At 39.4% G+C, this 18580-nt stretch overlaps 1 protein-coding gene across 2 annotated transcripts; it reads right to left on the reverse strand.

The window, feature by feature from the left end:
* Positions 1 to 3004: 3004 nt before the first annotated feature.
* On the reverse strand, positions 3005 to 17870 carry LOC115431517 (von Willebrand factor A domain-containing protein 5A-like). Of its 2 annotated transcripts, XM_030151925.1 has the most exons (20): positions 17737 to 17870; positions 17258 to 17340; positions 16658 to 16860; positions 16002 to 16224; positions 14718 to 14884; positions 14515 to 14629; positions 13800 to 13975; positions 13622 to 13710; positions 13371 to 13515; positions 13086 to 13165; positions 12218 to 12332; positions 11958 to 12116; positions 11733 to 11836; positions 8105 to 8313; positions 7792 to 7896; positions 6095 to 6190; positions 5093 to 5155; positions 3945 to 4120; positions 3643 to 3766; positions 3005 to 3435 (listed from the first exon to the last, which is right to left on the reverse strand). In XM_030151925.1, the coding sequence occupies exons 2-20, from the start codon at positions 17298 to 17300 to the stop codon at positions 3356 to 3358; spliced, it is 2472 nt and encodes an 823-aa protein (XP_030007785.1). In that variant the 5' UTR covers positions 17301 to 17340; positions 17737 to 17870; the 3' UTR covers positions 3005 to 3355. The 2 variants fall into 2 exon arrangements, with proteins under 2 accessions (XP_030007785.1, XP_030007786.1); XM_030151926.1 differs by lacking the exon at positions 6095 to 6190 and having other exon boundaries at positions 17737 to 17869.
* Positions 17871 to 18580: the final 710 nt, after the last annotated feature.

Raw genomic sequence — 18580 nt, forward strand, 5'->3', positions numbered from 1 at the left:
AGAGCTTTGGACACCATGAAGGTGGATAAAATGAGTTAAATAAGTGCAGTCCATTTACCATTTAAATCCAGTGTTAAATCTACGTGTTTAAAATGTTAAATCTACATGTTTAAAATGTTAAATCTACAGGTTTAAAATGTTAAATCTACATGTTACTCCGTAAACATGTTTACAGTTGGATGTGTTTTTTACAGTATTGTTCTGGAAACCACAACTGCCAGTTTTTTTTCTGTAAAAACAACAGGATTTTTTTTTTTTACAGTGGGCGTCATCACTCTTCTGTCCTGACAGTGAGTAGTGGGGCCCCCCAGGGCTGTGTGCTCAGCCCCATGCTGTACACCTTGTACACCCATGACTCTGCACCAATTTGCGGATGACACTACTGTGGTGGGGCTGATCCACATCAATGATGGAACGGCCCACAGAGAGGAGGTCCTGAACCTCACCACCTGGTGTTCCCTTAATAATCTGACACTCAACTCCTCGAAAACAAAGGAGTTGGTGTTGGACTTCAGGAGGAAGAGGGAGGACCCCCCCCCCCCATCTGAGGGGACACCGTGGAGAGGGTCAGTGACTTCAGATTCCTGGGTACATACATTTCTCAGGACCTCACACGGGGCACTAACACCAGTGCCCTTGTGAAAAAAGCACGGCAGCGCCTGTACTTTTTTAAGGTCACTGAGAAGGGTGAACCTGTCCCAGGGAATGCTGCTGTCCTTCTATAGATGTTCTGTGGAGAGGATCCTTACCCACAACATCTTAGTGTGGTATAGGAGTAGCTCTCAGGCTGACGAGAAGGCTCTGGAAAGAGTCAGGAAGTCAGCCCAGAGCATCATAGGAGTCCAGCCGTCCTCTCTGTCAGACATCTATAACAGCAGGTGTCTGCGCAGGGCCAGAAGCATCACCCTGGATGGTTCACATCCCAGACACAGCCTGTTCTCACTGTTGCCCTCAGGGAGGAGGTACAGGTCCATCCAGGCCCGCATCTCCAGATTTAGGAGTACCTTCTATCCAAGTGCAATATGGGTACTGAACACACTGCAATGACAATACCTCAATAAAAGGACATATATTTAACATATATCCATAGTGTTCAGCCAGGGTCAAAGTGCAATATATACTTATCTCTACTGTTTCTTGGTTGGTGGCATGCCTGTTTTTATTCTGTATATATATATTTACACTTGTCTTTTGTTCTTTTAAACTGTTTTGCACTATGCACCACTAGAGTTGTCTCTTATAATTTCGTTGTACATATGTATAATGACAGTAAAGGCATTCTATTCTATTCTATTCTATTCTATTCTATTCTATTCTAGCATGTCTCGCTCCAAAACAAGGAAAGTTGATGCGGAAAACTGTTGTTTTTTTAGGGCGCTTTCACACTGCGTACCCGAGTCTGTACTGCTCTCAGATACATTCACACCTTTCCCTCAGATGTTGCGTTCACAAGCACGTACTACCTGCCTCCCGAGTACGAGTAGGTGTTACAGGGCCGAAACAGTAGGTGGTGGTGTGGAAGGAATTCTGTCGCTATGTAACAAACGCGGAAGTTACAAGAAGACAAAACCCTTACCTATCTGTTATTAGCCTGTTTGAGGCAAAGAGAATAACTTATCCACCTCTGTTTGCACTTTTTTTTTATTTACTTTATTCTAAGGTTTCTGTTTTTCTTTAATGTGAAATAAAGGCCTTAAATCAGGGGTGTCAAACTCATTTGAGTTCAGGGGCCACATCCAGCCTAATATGAAATAAAGTGGGCCGGACCAGTAAAATAATGTAAATAATAGGATAAGAACTTATAAATAATACCAACTCCAAAGTTTTCTCTATGTTTTTGAGTGAAAAAGTAAAATTCCGTAATTAAAATGTTTACATCTATGAACCGTACTTGAACGTAACACGAACAAATATGAACAACCTGAAAATTCTTAAGGAAAAAAAAGTGTAATTTTAAGAATATTACACCTCAGTTTATCATTTATACATGTGCATCACAACTTACAGATCACAGTGGATCTACAAATACACAAAACATTTGATAATAGGCAGAATATTGTTAAAATACTACATACTTCTCTTAAGATATTTCAGGTTGTTCATATTTTTTGTGAAAAGCCAGTCTGTAAATGTAAACATTTTTGTGTAATTTTACTTTTGACACTAAAAGAAAAAGAAAAAAAATAGCTTTTTTTCATTATTTATAGGTTATTATGATAGTATTTTACTGGTCTGACCCACTTTAGATTGAACATCCTTGACTGATAATATCTTCAGTGTAATTTTTACATTTCACAAATTCATCCCAGGAGCCAGATTGGACCTTTTGGCCCCCAGGCTGCATGTTTGACACCTGTGCCTTAAATGTATTTGCCTGGGACTACTTTTACTTATGGTAAAAGAGCTAGCTGTGCACTCTGTTAAACATTTCCTGCATTGAAATTTGACAAATATTATTGAAATCATATGAAATTGTGGACATCGGGGAAGGCTCAAAGACACAAGTTGGACTTTGGTTCGGACTTTTTCCTTGGAGGAAATTTTAATAACTGGACCACAGTGATTTTTAATTGAATACCACTGCTGTAAAATGTTCTATTTTTTTCATGGTTTATGGCATTGAAGTGGCAGGGCTGAAAGGGATACATTTTTTTCCACTGGGCCCAAAATCCCTGGTGGCACCCCTAGTAGAATTAGTAAAAGTATCAAGAGTGTGGATTTATGTTGTGATTTTTCCTATTGCAATACATTTATACCCACTTGTTTAAGTAGATGATAAATTTCGGTTAGTTTGTGCTTTAAGCTGAGCATCACCTAAACAAAATTGACCAAATCTTCCTCGCTGATATATTTAACTGTATGCAAATGCAGACAGCTGAAGTCAACAAGTACTGCCTTTATTGTACACTTTTACATGTAACACTATCAGTAATTGAGCTCAGGAGGCCACCTTATATTGCACACCATCACCATCTAGTGACAAAGAAAAGCAATGCACACTTCCTGAATGGACTGGATTTAGCTTTATTGAGTGTGTTGTCCTGTAATATTCCTGTTATGTTAAAGATTTGTAGTGATAAGTGAATAATGGTGCAAAGAGATGTTTACTTTGAACAGATTTTTGGCACATATTATAAGCATTTGGTTTTAAACTCCATAAGTAATAGAAATAAGAAAGAGACATCCATAGAAACAGGAGGAAACATCAAATGAAAAAATAAAGCATTACAGAGGATATTTCAGTAGTTTTGGCACATAACATGGCAGCAAACACTGTAAACACAAGTACACACTGCAGGACATTGAACATTTGTCACTGTGTATAATCCTACAGAGAAGCTGGTTTAATGAAGGTTCAGAGCCCCAGGGCGTCTTTCTGCACCTTACAACCCAACAGCGCATTGGCAGCATCCACACACTCTGGAACACACGGTACTATGAAAAAAAAAACACATTAACATTTATAATAGAAGGTAAGAAAAGTATTCACTTTAGTCATCACACAACATAAATAAGATAGATAAGATAAGATAAGATAAGATAAAATAACATAACATAACATAAAAAGTGTAGAAGACAGGCTGAACATTTAAGAGTAAAACAGGAAATATAACAGTATCTGTTATTTGTAATGTGTGTTACCATTCTGTGAGCGGAGCCATGACACGGCCTTCAGAGCCAAAAGCTCCCACTCGTCCTTAGCATCCACCTGAAAACCATGAAGCCAGATCAGAGCCAGGATGGTGGCCCACACTTCATTGTTCACCTAAAAAACAAACCGGTGAAAGACAAAGATAAATGTTGTAGAAAATGTTACGCTGGACCAGAAAACCCCACAGTGGGAGAGGCCATCCCAACATCAGTCAATTAAACTGTGTGATACTGAAATCTGAGTTTTCTGGTAGCATATTGAAGTTTATGTTACTGTTGTGACCATAACCCACCGATGCAGGTTTTTTCTTTTCCATATCATCGCTCGTCTTTGACAGCGCATCGGCCAGAGCAGGCTGTAGTTCCCAGCATCCAGAGGCCTGCTGCAGAGAAACCACCTGCAGAAAAGGGTCTCTGGGACGGCTGGCTGACTTAAGGTCCCCATCCTCTTCCTCATAGTCCAACGCCACTGAAAAGAAAATATAAACAAAAAATATAGTTTAATGTTATGCAATGGAACATTTAATTGTTTCCTTTTTTGATGCCCATGTTGTTGTCACTGCTGGAGAAGACAAAGAACATGGATCTGGAAGCGTAGTGGTGTATGAACATGCTAATATTATTCCACTAAGGACATTAACGGGCTGATGTAGCAGTTCGGATTTTGCAACAACTTCATCCTGTTCAGGGTTCTCGCTAGGGTCATTTAATGTCAGGGCCCACAACGCTGCCCCTGGGGGCCCCGACGCTGAGATTTGACCCATGACACTGTCTTTCAACCAGCGTAGCGGTGTTTTTTTGTGTGTCTGTGTGATTGTCCAGCGTAATGATAACGAGATTTGAAAAAATATATTCCTTTGTCTTGGCGCAAAGCGCTGCAGACAGGAAATGAGAACAATACAGTCAACACCCTTTTGTGTGCCTTGGTATTGTCTGACGCCCGCCCGGCAACATCACTTGCCTTACGCTCATTGGCTGACAATGAGACTTCAATCAATTTATCTTATTTAAACGAACCGATCACCCGTGGAAAATCACATCTAAAATTTAGCCTTTGCGTGCATGTAGTGTGAGTGCCGCTCCAATTATAAGTTCCCGGATGGAGTGATTCCCATCAATAATTACCATTCACAAATTGAAAAAAACAAAACAAAACAGTTTTTACTTTTAATCACTGTTGTAATAAAGAAAAAAAATTGGCTTCATTCCTCAAAATTTGCCCCTTGAAATGCAGGAAATAGTGTTTCAGACAGTTATAAATTTCAAAATTTTCTGGGGGAGGATGCCCCCAGAACCCCCTACAAAACGTGCGCCATGTATGCCGCGTACATGGTGCCCCTACACTGTGAAAAAATCCTAGTGAGAACCCCGCTGTTTGTTAGTTCTAAGAGTTCTTGATTATAACCCAGCTACAATACAGCCTTTTTAAATATATACTTACTATCCAAGCACTCATCAGCACATTCTAGGACATCAAGAGACCTACGCATGCGTGACATACTATCTGAAAACAAAAGAAAACAAGGATTTATTCAACATATCCAGTGGTTAAACAGGAAATGGGATATACATGACATTAAAATTTACATTATCATTGATATGTTACATTTGAATTAAATGATTATTGCTTTTGTTTTTTAATTTCACCAGTCAGAAAAATGTAGGTGACAGCTTCTGAAACAGCTGAATTCTACTGACTGGATTGTGGAGATGTCTTCTATTACAGAGGATGTAATGACTCCAGATTAAGTTGCTGTTCAGCTGCTGGTTAACAAAACATCAACATAACTGGGCTTGGTACTCAAGCAGCCGCTACACACAGTTAAACATTCACTGGTGCAACAACACACCAGGCTCCATGCACAAAAGCATCATGTCTGACATTCCTCTGTACATCTGCAACACACTGACAAAAGCCAAACCAAATAAAACAAACACAGCATCTTTTTCCTCCATCAGCTCTCAGACACTATTCAACCCTAAACTGACTGAACATTAATGATCCAGGTTCCAGATATAGGAAGATACAGAGATAGAAAACAAATGTGGAGTGTTCCATTTTTTTGTGCTTTCAAACAGCACAGTAGTGTGTCACTGGTACTGGACAATGCAATGAAAAATAAGATCATGCAAAAGCAACAAAAGTAAATCTCAGCAACATGAACAAAACTTATGGAACTCAATCAATGCACTAGCCCAACAGTTTGAAACCAATACATCAAATCCTTTTCATAACCAAAAAACACTGGTTGATTGATTGATTTTTCATTACACACCAATAATGGTGCAATTCAATGTGCTCTAAAAAAAAAAAAAAGCCAAAACAAAACGTGTCCACACACGATCACAACTTAGAGATCATCCATGTGTCCTTCAATTCAAGAAGAGAACAAATATTTGAATTGGGGAAAAAAAAAAAAAAAAAGATTTAAATGAGACATACCGCTTTCAGGAGCGCAGTCACCAACAGATCCCGAAAGTCCCTTGGATTTACGACCTTTAAATGCCCCGAAGAAAAAACCTTTGGATTTTTTTTTACCTGCCAAAAAAAACAGCACTGTAGCAACAACTCCATACACTTAATGTGCCATTTAAAAGTCCCTTATAGATCCAAAACTATTTTGTCAAACATGACTTAAAATAAAGACAAAATCAAGCTTGTAGAATATTTACTTATGAGAGTACAGTCTGTTACTCTTATTCTTTTTGCCCAGTGTACAGATTAGTGCACACAGTCCACTGAGCCACTGTTCTCTACAGACATCACAACACTCCAACTCCACCAGTTATATTTGTCCAGTTAAAAGAATATGTCACAGTGCAAAACATTACTTCTTCTCAGTATTTCACTAGTGTTTTCATACTTGTCTTAATACCACATCTACCTTTTCAAAATGTGTAATAGACTTTTGTTCTGCCTTGATAAAAAATGCATTTAGTCACCACTTTTTCTGAAGTTCACAAATACCACAGTTAAAATTCAGTCTGCAAAATTCTGTACAATTACAGCAAAAGTTGGAGACAAGAAGATAATCTGTTCAAAACTATTCAACCCAAACAAAATGTAGATCAGTGCTCAAGAAAATGTGTGGCATTCGCCACACAAATTAAACAAAAAGTACCTAAAAAAACGACTGATATAAGACCAAAATTGAACGCTGCAATGACCCCTCGGCCCCTTTTGGCAGTGAGGGCTGCACCTATACCCCTGTTAATTTCCAGTATCACTGTCCCCTCACCTCATCTGTGCTAACAGCTCATATCTGCCCCAATGACCATGCACTGACCCCGAAAGAACCGAAAAATGTGGGTCAATATTGCCATCCAAATTTGAAACATCAAACCCAATTTGATCTTGAAAAAGAAAGTCAAAGTAGACATCCAAACAACTTATTTGAGAGCTACTCATGCTGCACAAATTATCCAAACATGAAGGTGAAAGGTAGACGCATTAACACTGATGGACAGACAGACAGGTGTACAGATGGATGCCAATGGCTGAGGGGTAAAATGTGATTCATATTTATATTATAATGTACATTAGGGGCAGCATGGTGCAGGTTAACACCATCACCTCAGAGTAAGAAGGTCTGAACCAAGCAACGGCCACCTGGAGCCTTTCTGTGTGGAGTGTACATGTTCATCTTGTGCCTGTGGTGTCTGTACTGGTACCCCGACTCCCTCACCTCAATATAAAGAGCATAACATGAGAGTGACTGGCTATTCATGTAAATGTGGTGCCTCTTTGTGGAACTGGCAACACACCACCTTCTCCTGATGATAGCCGGGACATCCCTGTGACACTCCCAAAGATCAGGGGGGCTTGGAAAATGAATGGATTTACATAAATATACAGTAGGCCAAATATAGATATAACTTCTGCACATTTTGTCACATTTACAACCACCAACCTAAATGTCTATTATTGGAATTTTATGTGATTGACAAACATAAAGTCGCACATAATTTTGAAGTGGAAGGAAAATAATACATGGTGTTCAATGTTTGACAAATAAGAATCTGAAAGGTAGACAGAACACTTTAGAGTTACAGAAATTAACCCACGCTGATGTACTGTAGTCAGTGTGTGTATACTGTGTTTATAGAAATAAAAGAGGATCCATTAAATCTGTTACTTACAATCCATTGCGGGAGGACCTGCAGCCCTAGCCATCTTCATTTTACGCATTGGCATACTGCAGCCCATCAGCACTGGAGACATTGGCATACTGCAGGCCATCATCACTTTAGGATAAATACAGACACTGGTCAGGACACAATATGACACAAACTAACATACATGCAGTGAAAGCATAAAGGAAATGGTTTTTATCATCATTAGATTAATTTCTGGTGATTTTGCAGAGTGATAAATTTTCTCTATAATGTCGTTAATTATCAGCTACATTATCCTTGAAGCTGTGGGTGGCACACAAATCTTGGAGACACTTACTGGGTAGTGGAATATTTCTACGCAACAGCGGCCCCTGAATCGGCTGGTCATTACTTTTGTTGACCGCAATAAATGCAGTGAAGGAACTGCTCACTCCTGATTGGACACTGACTTCCACAATCTTCTGTTTCACTGCTTCATCTTGCTTCTTCTCCTCCATCTCCATGGAGCGAATCAGAGTTCGTGCACCCAGCCTGTGGGCTGTTAAACTACAAAGAGGAGGATGAACAAAAAGTAAAAATACTATGAAACATTCATATAAAATGGCTAATTTCAGTTCCATTATACAGTTCTATCAAAGCTGTCAAATGTCACAACTGAGTGGAAACACTGAGTATCATAAAAAAACTCTTAACTCACATCATAGAGGCATTTTAATTTAACACTCAATGACCAGGCTTGGTTTTATGATGTGTGTTTACATAAATATGTGCAAAGTGCTGGATCAATCCCAATTTACACACGAATTCAATGAACAATATCCAAAGAGAAATGCAATGTTTCAACTGAATAAAAATGGTAAATAATGGGCAAAATTTTTTTAATTAATTGTATTTTTTTTTTTGTTATGGTCAAAAACATGTTTTGTTAATTCAACATGACTTTTGACAAAAGTCTATCCAGTTGATCCTGAGATATTACATTAGTGAGAATTGGATGCACATATGAATGTTAAGAAATATATACAATAGAAAAACATGGAAAGAAGAGACAATCTTAACATTGTCATAGTAACATCACATGATGTGATCAAGGACTGTTTCCATTCCTATTTATTTTGAGCTGAATCGACAAAACCTGTGAGGACTCGCCATAAAATGTGTAGAAGAACTGGACAGAGCTACTATCATGGACCAGTTGCTGTGTGAAATGCCATTTTGATGTCAGCGGTCTGCGTTAAGACACTGTCATCCTGGGTCTTTGGAGCCTTAAGTGACAAAACTTGGACTGAGTGATGGGTGAGCTAATAGTAAATACAGACCTGCCGACACAAATAAACTTCATCTGTCATATAATGGTATTTCAGCCTCATCAAGAACCCACAAATATTACTGAGCTACTGTCAGAAAAAAAACATGTTTTACTCAATAAACAGAAGCTTGTAAAAGTCTGACCCAGCAGGTGAACCAGCTGTTATACACACTTGTCAATCAAAGCCTGACATAGCAGACGTTAAAGGGTCTATTTGATCTAAAATCTTGTCAATCAGGGAATATTTTACAGATGAATGACCAGTGCACTTTTTATAGGGTTTACAGGTTTAAAGAGAAGTTCAAAAAAAGAGTTCACATATATTGGCTCTTAAAGGGTGCTGTCATCTTAAGAGCTTCTCCTCCCCCACATGGTGGTGACTACAGGTTAGGAGACAGCTGGACAGACTACACCAGCAGAAGGCTGCAGGTCCTGATGGCATCTCCACCAGGATACTGAGGACCAGTGCCACCCTGCTGTCTTCTGTCCTGAAATATCTCTACAACCTGAGCCTGAGTCTAGAGAGTACCGGTGCTATGGAAGACGTTCTGTCTGGTTCCTGTCACCAAGAATTCAACTCCATCTGACCTGGTTGACAACAGACCAGTAGCTTTCACCTCGCATGTCATGAAGGTCCTGGAGCAGCTGGTCTTAGCCCAGCTGAGGCCACAGGTGAAGATGTCCTCAGACTCTGTAGTTTGCGTATCAGCCCCATTTGGGAGTTGATGACGCTGTCATCTACCTGCTGCAGTGAGCCCATATGCACCTGGATGGTGGAGGAAGCACTGTGAGGATCACATTCTTTGATTTCTCCAGTGTTTTTAACATCATCCAGCCTCTGCTACTGGATGAGAAGCTGCAGGTGATGGGTGTCAGCAGCTCAGTGATCTCCTGGATTACTGACGACCTGACAGACAGGCCACAGTTTGTCCGTCTGGGCAGTGTCCTGTCTGATGTGGTGGTCAGTGGTACAGGAGCTCCACAGGGGACTGTGCTCTCCCCTTTCCTCTTCACCCTATACACCACAGACTTTCAGCACAACTCTGAGTTATGTCATCTGCAAAAGTTTTCAGATCACTCAGCTGTTGCAGGGTGTATATGAGAGGGAGAGGCGGGAGAGTACAGGACACTGGTAGACAACTGTGTGGGGTGGACTGAACAGAACCACCTGAGGCTGAACGTCAACAAGACCAGAGAGATGATGGTTGACTTCAGGAAGAAGAGGACACATTCACAGCCACTGCGGATCAGAGGGGAGGCTGTGGAGGAGGTGGAGGGTTATAAGTACCTGGGGGTGGTGATCAGCAACAGACTGGACTGGAAATCCAACACTGAGGCTGTGTACAAGAAGAGGATGAGCAGACCATACTTTCTGAGGAAGCTGAGATCCTTCAACATATCCAACAAAAGGTTGAAGATCTTTTACTAATCTGTTGTGGCCAGCACCATCTTCTTTGTGGCTGTTTGTTGGAGCAGCAGCATCAGAGCCAGCAACACCAACAGACTTGATAAAATCATCAAGAAGGCTGGCTCTGTAATCGCTCACAGGCTGGACTATTTTGAGACTGTGGTGGAGAGGAGGACGCCAAAGAAACTGATATTCATCCTGGACAATGATGAGCACCCTCTCCACCACACACTGGACAGACAGCGGAGCACCTTCTCCAACAGACTATTACAGCTCCGCTGTCAAACGGACAGATGCAGGAAATCTTTGCTGCCACATGTCATTTCTATTTACCATAAACTCACCTCTGGCTGATGTTTCAACCCAGTCTTGAACCACTTCTCCATTCTGCACTTTATTGTTATTTATGCAACTCCATCCTACTGGAGAGTTCCATTTTACTTGCACATTACAGTTTATTATTGCACCTTACAGTTAAATTATTACATATTTCTTATCCAGTTCTGTTTGTACTTACTTCTAATTTATTATGCATAGTGTGTTTGCTCTAGTGCTCTGTTTTTTATTCTTGTATTCTATTTTTTACTATGTCAAACGCTGTTGCTGCACTGCAATTTCCCAGATTGGGATCAATACAGTATATCTATTTATCTAAAAGTCTGACTCAGCAGGTGAACCAGCTGTTACACACACTGGTCAACCAAAGCCTGACGCAGTAGATGTTAAAGTGTCTATTTGACCTAAAGTCTCATCAATGGGGGACTATTTTAGATGAATAACCAGTGCACCTTTTACAGGTTCCAAATAAAATGCATGAAAACAGAATGACCATTTTAAAGAGAAGTTCAATGCAAGGCTCTGACAGTCAGGCCTTTTGGGAGCCTGTGTCTACTGGCCATCAGTTATATCACACTTTTAAATGTTTTCATATTGGCTTCACTTTTCAGTCCTTGCTCCTTGGGATTTCATAACCACGGCTGGTGAACAGTGGGATTGGACACATCTGTACAGTGCATACAGTTCTTAACTACATGTGACGCACCAGCCATGAACTTAGATTGGTCCTAAGTTTCAGATCTAAGCGGGCCTTAAGACTCATCCAGTGGGCCACTTGGACACAGATCCAGTGGAGTTTATTGAACTATTTGTAGTTTTGATTATGGGACTCAAAGAGGGCTTCAACCCTTTATCCATCTGATTCAGCTGCAGATAATTCACAGCTGTGTTGTGTGACCAGAGCCAATTTACCCAGTGTCCTCTGCAGGTTTAAGACTGAAGCGGAGCTTGTTCTCAGAGGGATGACCTGCCAGGCTGTACTTCACCGTCACACAGCCCTCGTCTGACTCTGAACTCTGAAAAAGTAGAGCATACAAAACAATTGTAGATACTGTATGGGCTACTTCCACTGTTAAAATAAAATGTAGCTATAAATAAGTAGGATCACATCATGTCACTATGAGATGCTGTTCATACCTGTCCAGTGAGCTGACCATAAAGCAGTGACCTTTGACCCTGGAAAATCGTTCTAATGGGTGGAGAGAGAACAGTAACTGACACTCCCTTTGGCAAATCCCATGTGACTGACGTGTCGGCCACGGCTGGCTGCAAAGCGAATCGCAGTGACTGCATCACCTAATGAGTAAAAACATTTATTAAAAAGCTGAAAAAAGTATTGAGTTATTTACATTTGAAATCCTGTTTACTTGACTATATCAAGTCTGCAATTATCCTACTTTTGGTTGCATCCTTTCACTTCCTGTGATAAACTGAGGATGACCTCCTCCTTCTTTGGCCAAACCATTGATCAGAGCAGAGCTGGCTCCTTGTCCAATCCCAAAAGAGAAACATCTGTAATAGCATCATTTCATTTTAAAAAACACACTAAAACACTTTCTACAGCTGTGAACTGGACAGACGAACTCTTTATTTACCATACTTTCTGGACTACAAGCCGCTACTTTTTTCTCATTTTGAACCCTGCGGCTTATACAACGATGCAGCTTGAGTATAGATTTATACGGGCTAATGGCCTCCAGGGAGCGCTTTAGCAGGAAGCGCAAAAGTGAGACAGACAGGTGGAAGAGGTGATGAAGAGGAGAAGTTTTAATCTTAACTTTTAACAATCATTTTGCGTGTCATGCACAAACCCTCATCAAGGAAAACACATGAAGAAATGCATATTTTGCAGCTTTTAAGTTAAAAGCAATCGACGTATCTGTCTAAGAAGGAAATAGAGCTGCAGCATGGAAGTGCCATTGAGCAACAACGGAGGAGAGACGTAGAAGGAGTGTGACAGTGCCTTTGAGGCTGTTCAACTCTGACACTGAAGAAGATGACTGCAGTGGTTTCAATGAGCAGAAGGAACATGAAGATAGAGATCAATGACTTTTCTGGGTTTTTTAACCAGCCTGTTCCTGCCGTTTTACTGCCGTGTTACAGGCACTGTTTGGAAAAAAGCAGTGAAGGTATGGAAATAAATATTTCAGTAATCTTTCTGTTTACCATCTTTCTGTATATATATATCTCATGTCACAATGTGGACACCTGCGGCTTATATTCCAGTGTGCCTTATAGCCCGGAAAGTACGGTATTCTTTTTTACCTGTGGGAACTTGAATTATTCTTCACCAGATTTGTAACTTCTTTGGTGTTTCCCACCTCTCCATCAGTGAAGACAAAGAGCTGTGGAGAAAAGTTAATGTCACTAGAAGTTACGTAATATGCAGCATGAGCAAAGAGTTGTCTATGTAATACTGAGGGATGTACAGTACAGTAGGTTTGGAAGAAAAGTGGATTTAAAAGTAAAGTACATGGAGGGTCGTATTACATGTGTTAAACAACATGTGTAACGTGTGTGTGTGTGTGTGTGTGTGTGTGTGTGTATTACTTGTCGAGGCTGATTGGGAATGCAGGCTTGTTTATAAATGTGTTTTAGCGGCTGAAGAATCTCTGTTCCTCCAAGATCAGCCTCCATCTTCTCAACTTTCTTCAGAGCCTCTTCCATCGTCTTCTGGTTGTACTCTACACTTTTACTGTCATGAAAAAAACAAAAAAACAAAAAATTAACATTGAAAAACACACATGTTGTACATGTAATATAGAAACAGCAAAGACAGTGGGCAAGTGAGAGTGATTTACGGGAAGATGTGTTCATAAGAGGATCCAAAACTGTAGATGTTGAAATAGCAGCCCATTGGTAAACTCTTCAGCAGGAGCAGTAGGGTGTCCTTAGAAGATCAGAGAAAAGACTGTAAAGACCACTGTGTGTTCACCACATTATACATTATTATATATATAACTGAAGGACAGAATTTACTCTGGCACTGGCAATGCGAGTCACATCATGCTTCATATTATCCATGGGACAATCCATACTTCCAGATCGATCCAGTAAAAACACAAACTCTCCATGTGAGGCAAGTGAAGACATCACATCCTGTGGGAACTCAGGGTACAGACTCAGCATCACCACTGGATCACCCATCAGAGTGCCTGAAAGACAAGAGGGAGGCAGAGGAATGAAAGACAATTTCACATTTAACCCATAAAGTCCCAGTTGGTGTAAAATACAGTTGGCCATCGTTTCATGGTCATCAGATATGACCCATGTGGATGTGAAAAGGCTCCACAGTGAACGTAGACACAGTGTCATCTTCTACAACATTGATTCACTAGTAAAACCCAAGGAGTTGGATCAATGACAGTGGATGGACACACTTGGTTTATGTTCAGTTAATGATATATTTGACTGAAAAAGTCACTTTTTCTTCAGTTTTCTCTGCTTCTGATTTAATTAACTTTGAATGTATTCTGAGCATTTATGAAAATCTACAAGACCAGTGAATTAAATTTAGGAAAACACAGGATTTTTACTGGAAAAAAAATGTAAAATACAGATGATAATATTATAATAAATGGGGATAAATCCCTTAAGAAAGATTAAATCTGGAGAAAAATTCATTTGGGAACAGTCACAAAAGTAGCACTGGCTCTTTATGGGTTAACTCGACGTGTTCCACTTCCATACTCACCAGACTTGGCAGAGGGCTGTCCTGCCTCCACCACAGCAGAGGGCTGGTGACTGTCTTTGTAATAAATCAGCACTTCAACATCCCTGTCAAACTTGTGTCCTGCAGCCAGTTTCACCTGCAGTTCACAAAACACACATATAAATACAATCAGAGTGAGGAACACATTAACTCAGCAGACTGAACAAACACTGATGCTCTTTTACCGTGGCCTGGGTCTGCTCTGGGTTCAGGTACTCCAGAGGGTCCAGGGAACAGTTGGACTCCACTTTAGAGATCGGCCGAGGTGAGCGCACCCGAGCAGAAAAAGACAGACTGTAGGGAACGATGGAGGCTGGAACAGATGTCACCTGGACGCTACCACCTTCACTTCCTGTAAACATAATTTACTATGAATAAAGTGGAATTATATCCTGAAGTATATCAAATGCACTGTATGCAAGTTCTACTGATAGGGGTCTATCAAACAAATAACAAAAGAAACAGTTTAATTACATTGTGTGGTAGTGTGGGATCTCTGAATTTGTTGTTGTTGACATCACAGCTAATGGCGATCTATGATGTGACTAAGACATGAATCATGTTTAGTAATGTAACTTATTTATATTATATTTCATGGTATATTTTCATATTATGTAATGTCCTTCCTATGAAATATTCAGACATAATGATAGCTAATGTAACATTAACATGAAATGAATCAATGTGCAGCTACTGACATAGTAAAAGTTTGCAGAAACCACTTGTCGCACATCACAGTAAACCTAGTACAGTATCAAAATGTATCAATAAATTAGTTCTCTATTGAAGTACTGTTCAGTATGGCTGAAAAACTGTTTCATTACTCTTATTTACTCCATTGTATAAAAGTGTCCCCAGTGTTTGTCAAGTCATCTCTGTTAATTTGACCATTCAAATAAATAAAATTATCAATTGTTTCAACTAACACACTGTTAGAAACAATTGTAACAGTGTAAACACACAAATGAAAAAATTATATTAAAAAGGCCTAGTCCTTTTCTGGTTTATTTTAATGTGTAAGTTTCATATATTTCACATTTAAGCAGTAGTGAAAGAGCAGATGAAGGAGAATGAATACACCAAATATTTAACAGCATCTGTTGAAACGAAAAACTCCTGTCCTGATATTAGTGAGGTTAATAGTGATCTATAATGTGCACTATATTTTTAATACCCTTCTTTCAGTGCACATGCTCTGTAGTCATAATAGACCTTGGGATATCATGACACTAAAATGTTAATTAATTACTTATACTATATACTAATACTTATCTGCCTTTTTAGGCTTTGGAACAAAAGTTCTGTAGATTTGACTTGAATAACTGTGCCTACCATCATTAAACAAGAAGGAGTCAAATCTCATCAGCTGTTTTAACGGGAATGGAGAGTATTATGATGAACAACAACAGCCCTGCAGTAAATCATCAGATGCGTGGTGCACTGATGTAAGTGTTGACTGGATTTTCTACCTTGAGGCTGGTATCGAGGATTGAGCACAGCAGGCAGACAAAACCTCAGGCCGTCGTCTGCCTGCACAGCCAGCTCAGTGACATACTCCAGCCTGATGGAGGCGCTCTCTCCTGGAGGCAGACTGCCCACACTCAGAGAGAAGATATCTGGAGTTTGGTCGCTCTCCTCCAATAAGAAGGCCTGCTGACCAGAGCTCAGCGCATCATCGTACTCCTCACGAGCCTGGGTAGAGATGACACATGAACAACATCAGATGTGTTCATAGTATCAGGATTTCCACTTCTATTCTGAATCTAAGTGTTTTTGTAAGTAAGTAAGTAAAGCTTTATTTATGTAGCACTTTTTAAAACAACATGTTACAAAGAGCTTCACATTAAGGGGAGATAGATCAAATCAAATCAAATTTTAAGCCAATTTCCAGAAACCCAACAGAATCCTCTTGTTTGTTATTTTGCTTTGGTTTTAATTTTACTTTCATTTATGGTTAAAATAGGACTATGAATTATTTTCCTCACATTTTAGATACATTTCCAATGAGATAGTAAGTGTGGATAGTGACTGTATTGTGGTATAATATTTAGTTATTTTTTTTAAAATAACTCAATCAATCAGTTCAAGTTGTTTGGAATGTTTGAATTCTTTTTACTTTACTCACTTTCTGCTTTTCCTTCACCTCTGCTACAACCAGTGTCTGTCCAATCTTTGCACTGAAATGACAGACAGCAGCTTCATCGGGCATAGGGAAGACAAACACAGCCTCGATTGGTTTGTCCTCCTTGTTGTCGTACTGCAGCGTGGAGGCCACTGTAGCCACATGATCCCTCACCTCCAGGTCCACCTCGATGCTCTTCAGAGGAACTGACAGAGCAACAGAGGAAAAAACAAGGAACACTGACTGACAGAGATGGTTCACTGGTAAAGTTGTGTTAATAAGATGATGTCCGAGTGTGTGTTTTTTTCTTTTTTCTTGTTTATGAATTAATGTTTTTATTGAACATTGAAACAACATACAATGAGCAATGACAGCATCAATTTTATAGTAAGACTACATCCACAAGCATTATTCTTCTTCTTCTTATTATTATTATTATTGTTATTATTATCATTATTATTATTATCATTGTTGTTGTTGTTCTGAATAATTTATTCATCATATGTTTTATTTATGTGTTTGTTAATTCTTCAATATGGATTTTACAAAGGAGGAGGCATTTTTACAATGCTTTAACTGACTGTATGTTTTCTGACTCTGTACCTGGTTGCTTTTCAGCAGTGATCAGACCACAGCAGTTCACCATTGTGTCTATTCAACAGGTAGAATAACACTGTAAACAATCACTGTAAAAAAGGATAAAGGAGAAGCACATTAAACACACTTAAAAAAAAACAACAACTAACGGTTCATTTTACTTTTTACAGGAAATGAATGTATAATATACTTTTCTATAATGAACTTCTGTCTTTAAGTCTTACAGCTGCATGTGCAATATTGTTAGAATTTAGTTTTAAAATAAACAAAATTACTCGTATGTGCTCAGAACTGGCTGAAGGCATGTAAATAACATAAATGGTGCAAAACAAGCGCATAAATACGGTTTAAAGAGGTCTGTATGAAACTGAAAGTAAAAACTGTAAACACTATAGTAATGTTGATCTATGAACAGATATTGCCACTAAACACAAAGTATCAGATTTATACAAATAGGTTCTAAAAATCATGCGTCATGTTCCTACCTCTGCGAAGTACTGTCTAGGTTCAGGAAGTGCCCTCACAGTCCAAAGACAGAGGACTGTTTATAGCTGCGCAACAAGCAGTCACACCCACCTCCGACTCATTCCACACATGATCGTGACCGTTTGTCGAAGCATGTTCGTAACACTCACTGCGTCCCAGCAGTCCTTGAACGCACCACGCATACCGGCCAAACCTGAAATGGGAGTGCGGTCGTAATCGGATCTTTACGGTTCATGGACTGACGGGAACAATCCTGTGACTCAGGGAACTGGATTCTGCAGTGTCACAGAGGCTGTCTGCAGATTCAGTAAAGCTAAAAGAGGAAATTATCATCAGTCAGTTTTATTTGTAACTGGAAAAATGACAAAAGGTTTCAGAGAGTGGGAAGAAACTGTGCAAAGTAGGAACTTCAGTCGTGTATTATATGCAAAACTGATATAGTTGTAATAATATTTGGTGTTTGGTTAGTTTAATCAACACCTCTTTCAGATAAATTTATATATGTGGATGTAGTATGCATGAATGGCTATCTATCTATCTATCTATCTATCTATCTATCTATCTATCTATCTATCTATCTATCTATCTATCTATCTATCTATCTATCTATCTATCTATCTATCTATCTATCTATCTTGCTTGTATGTTACAAAAAGTGTGAGACTTATCTGACCCTGGTCTTTTTTTTTTTTTTATCTCTTTATTTTTCTGTTGTATTGATGCATACTGTCTTGTGCTGCTGTACATACTTCAATTTCCCTTTGGGTGATCAATAAAGTATATCTTATCTTATCTTATCTTATCTTAAGTTAAATATTTAGGCTGGGGGTGGGGGGGGGGTAC

The sequence above is a fragment of the Sphaeramia orbicularis genome, chromosome 13 (assembly GCF_902148855.1).
Source record: "Sphaeramia orbicularis chromosome 13, fSphaOr1.1, whole genome shotgun sequence".
NCBI lineage: Eukaryota > Metazoa > Chordata > Actinopteri > Kurtiformes > Apogonidae > Sphaeramia > Sphaeramia orbicularis.

Bases quoted from the DNA above. Each gene is read 5' to 3' on its own strand.
- LOC115431517 (XM_030151925.1), bottom strand. From the start codon at position 17,300: ATGGTGAACTGCTGTGGTCTGATCACTGCTGAAAAGCAACCAG. The intron at 12,333-13,085 runs GTAAAAAAGAAT...ATGCTATTACAG, and splicing joins AATAATTCAAGTTCCCACAG to ATGTTTCTCTTTTGGGATTG. The intron at 7,897-8,104 runs GTAAGTGTCTCC...TTTATCCTAAAG, and splicing joins TAGAAATATTCCACTACCCA to TGATGATGGCCTGCAGTATG.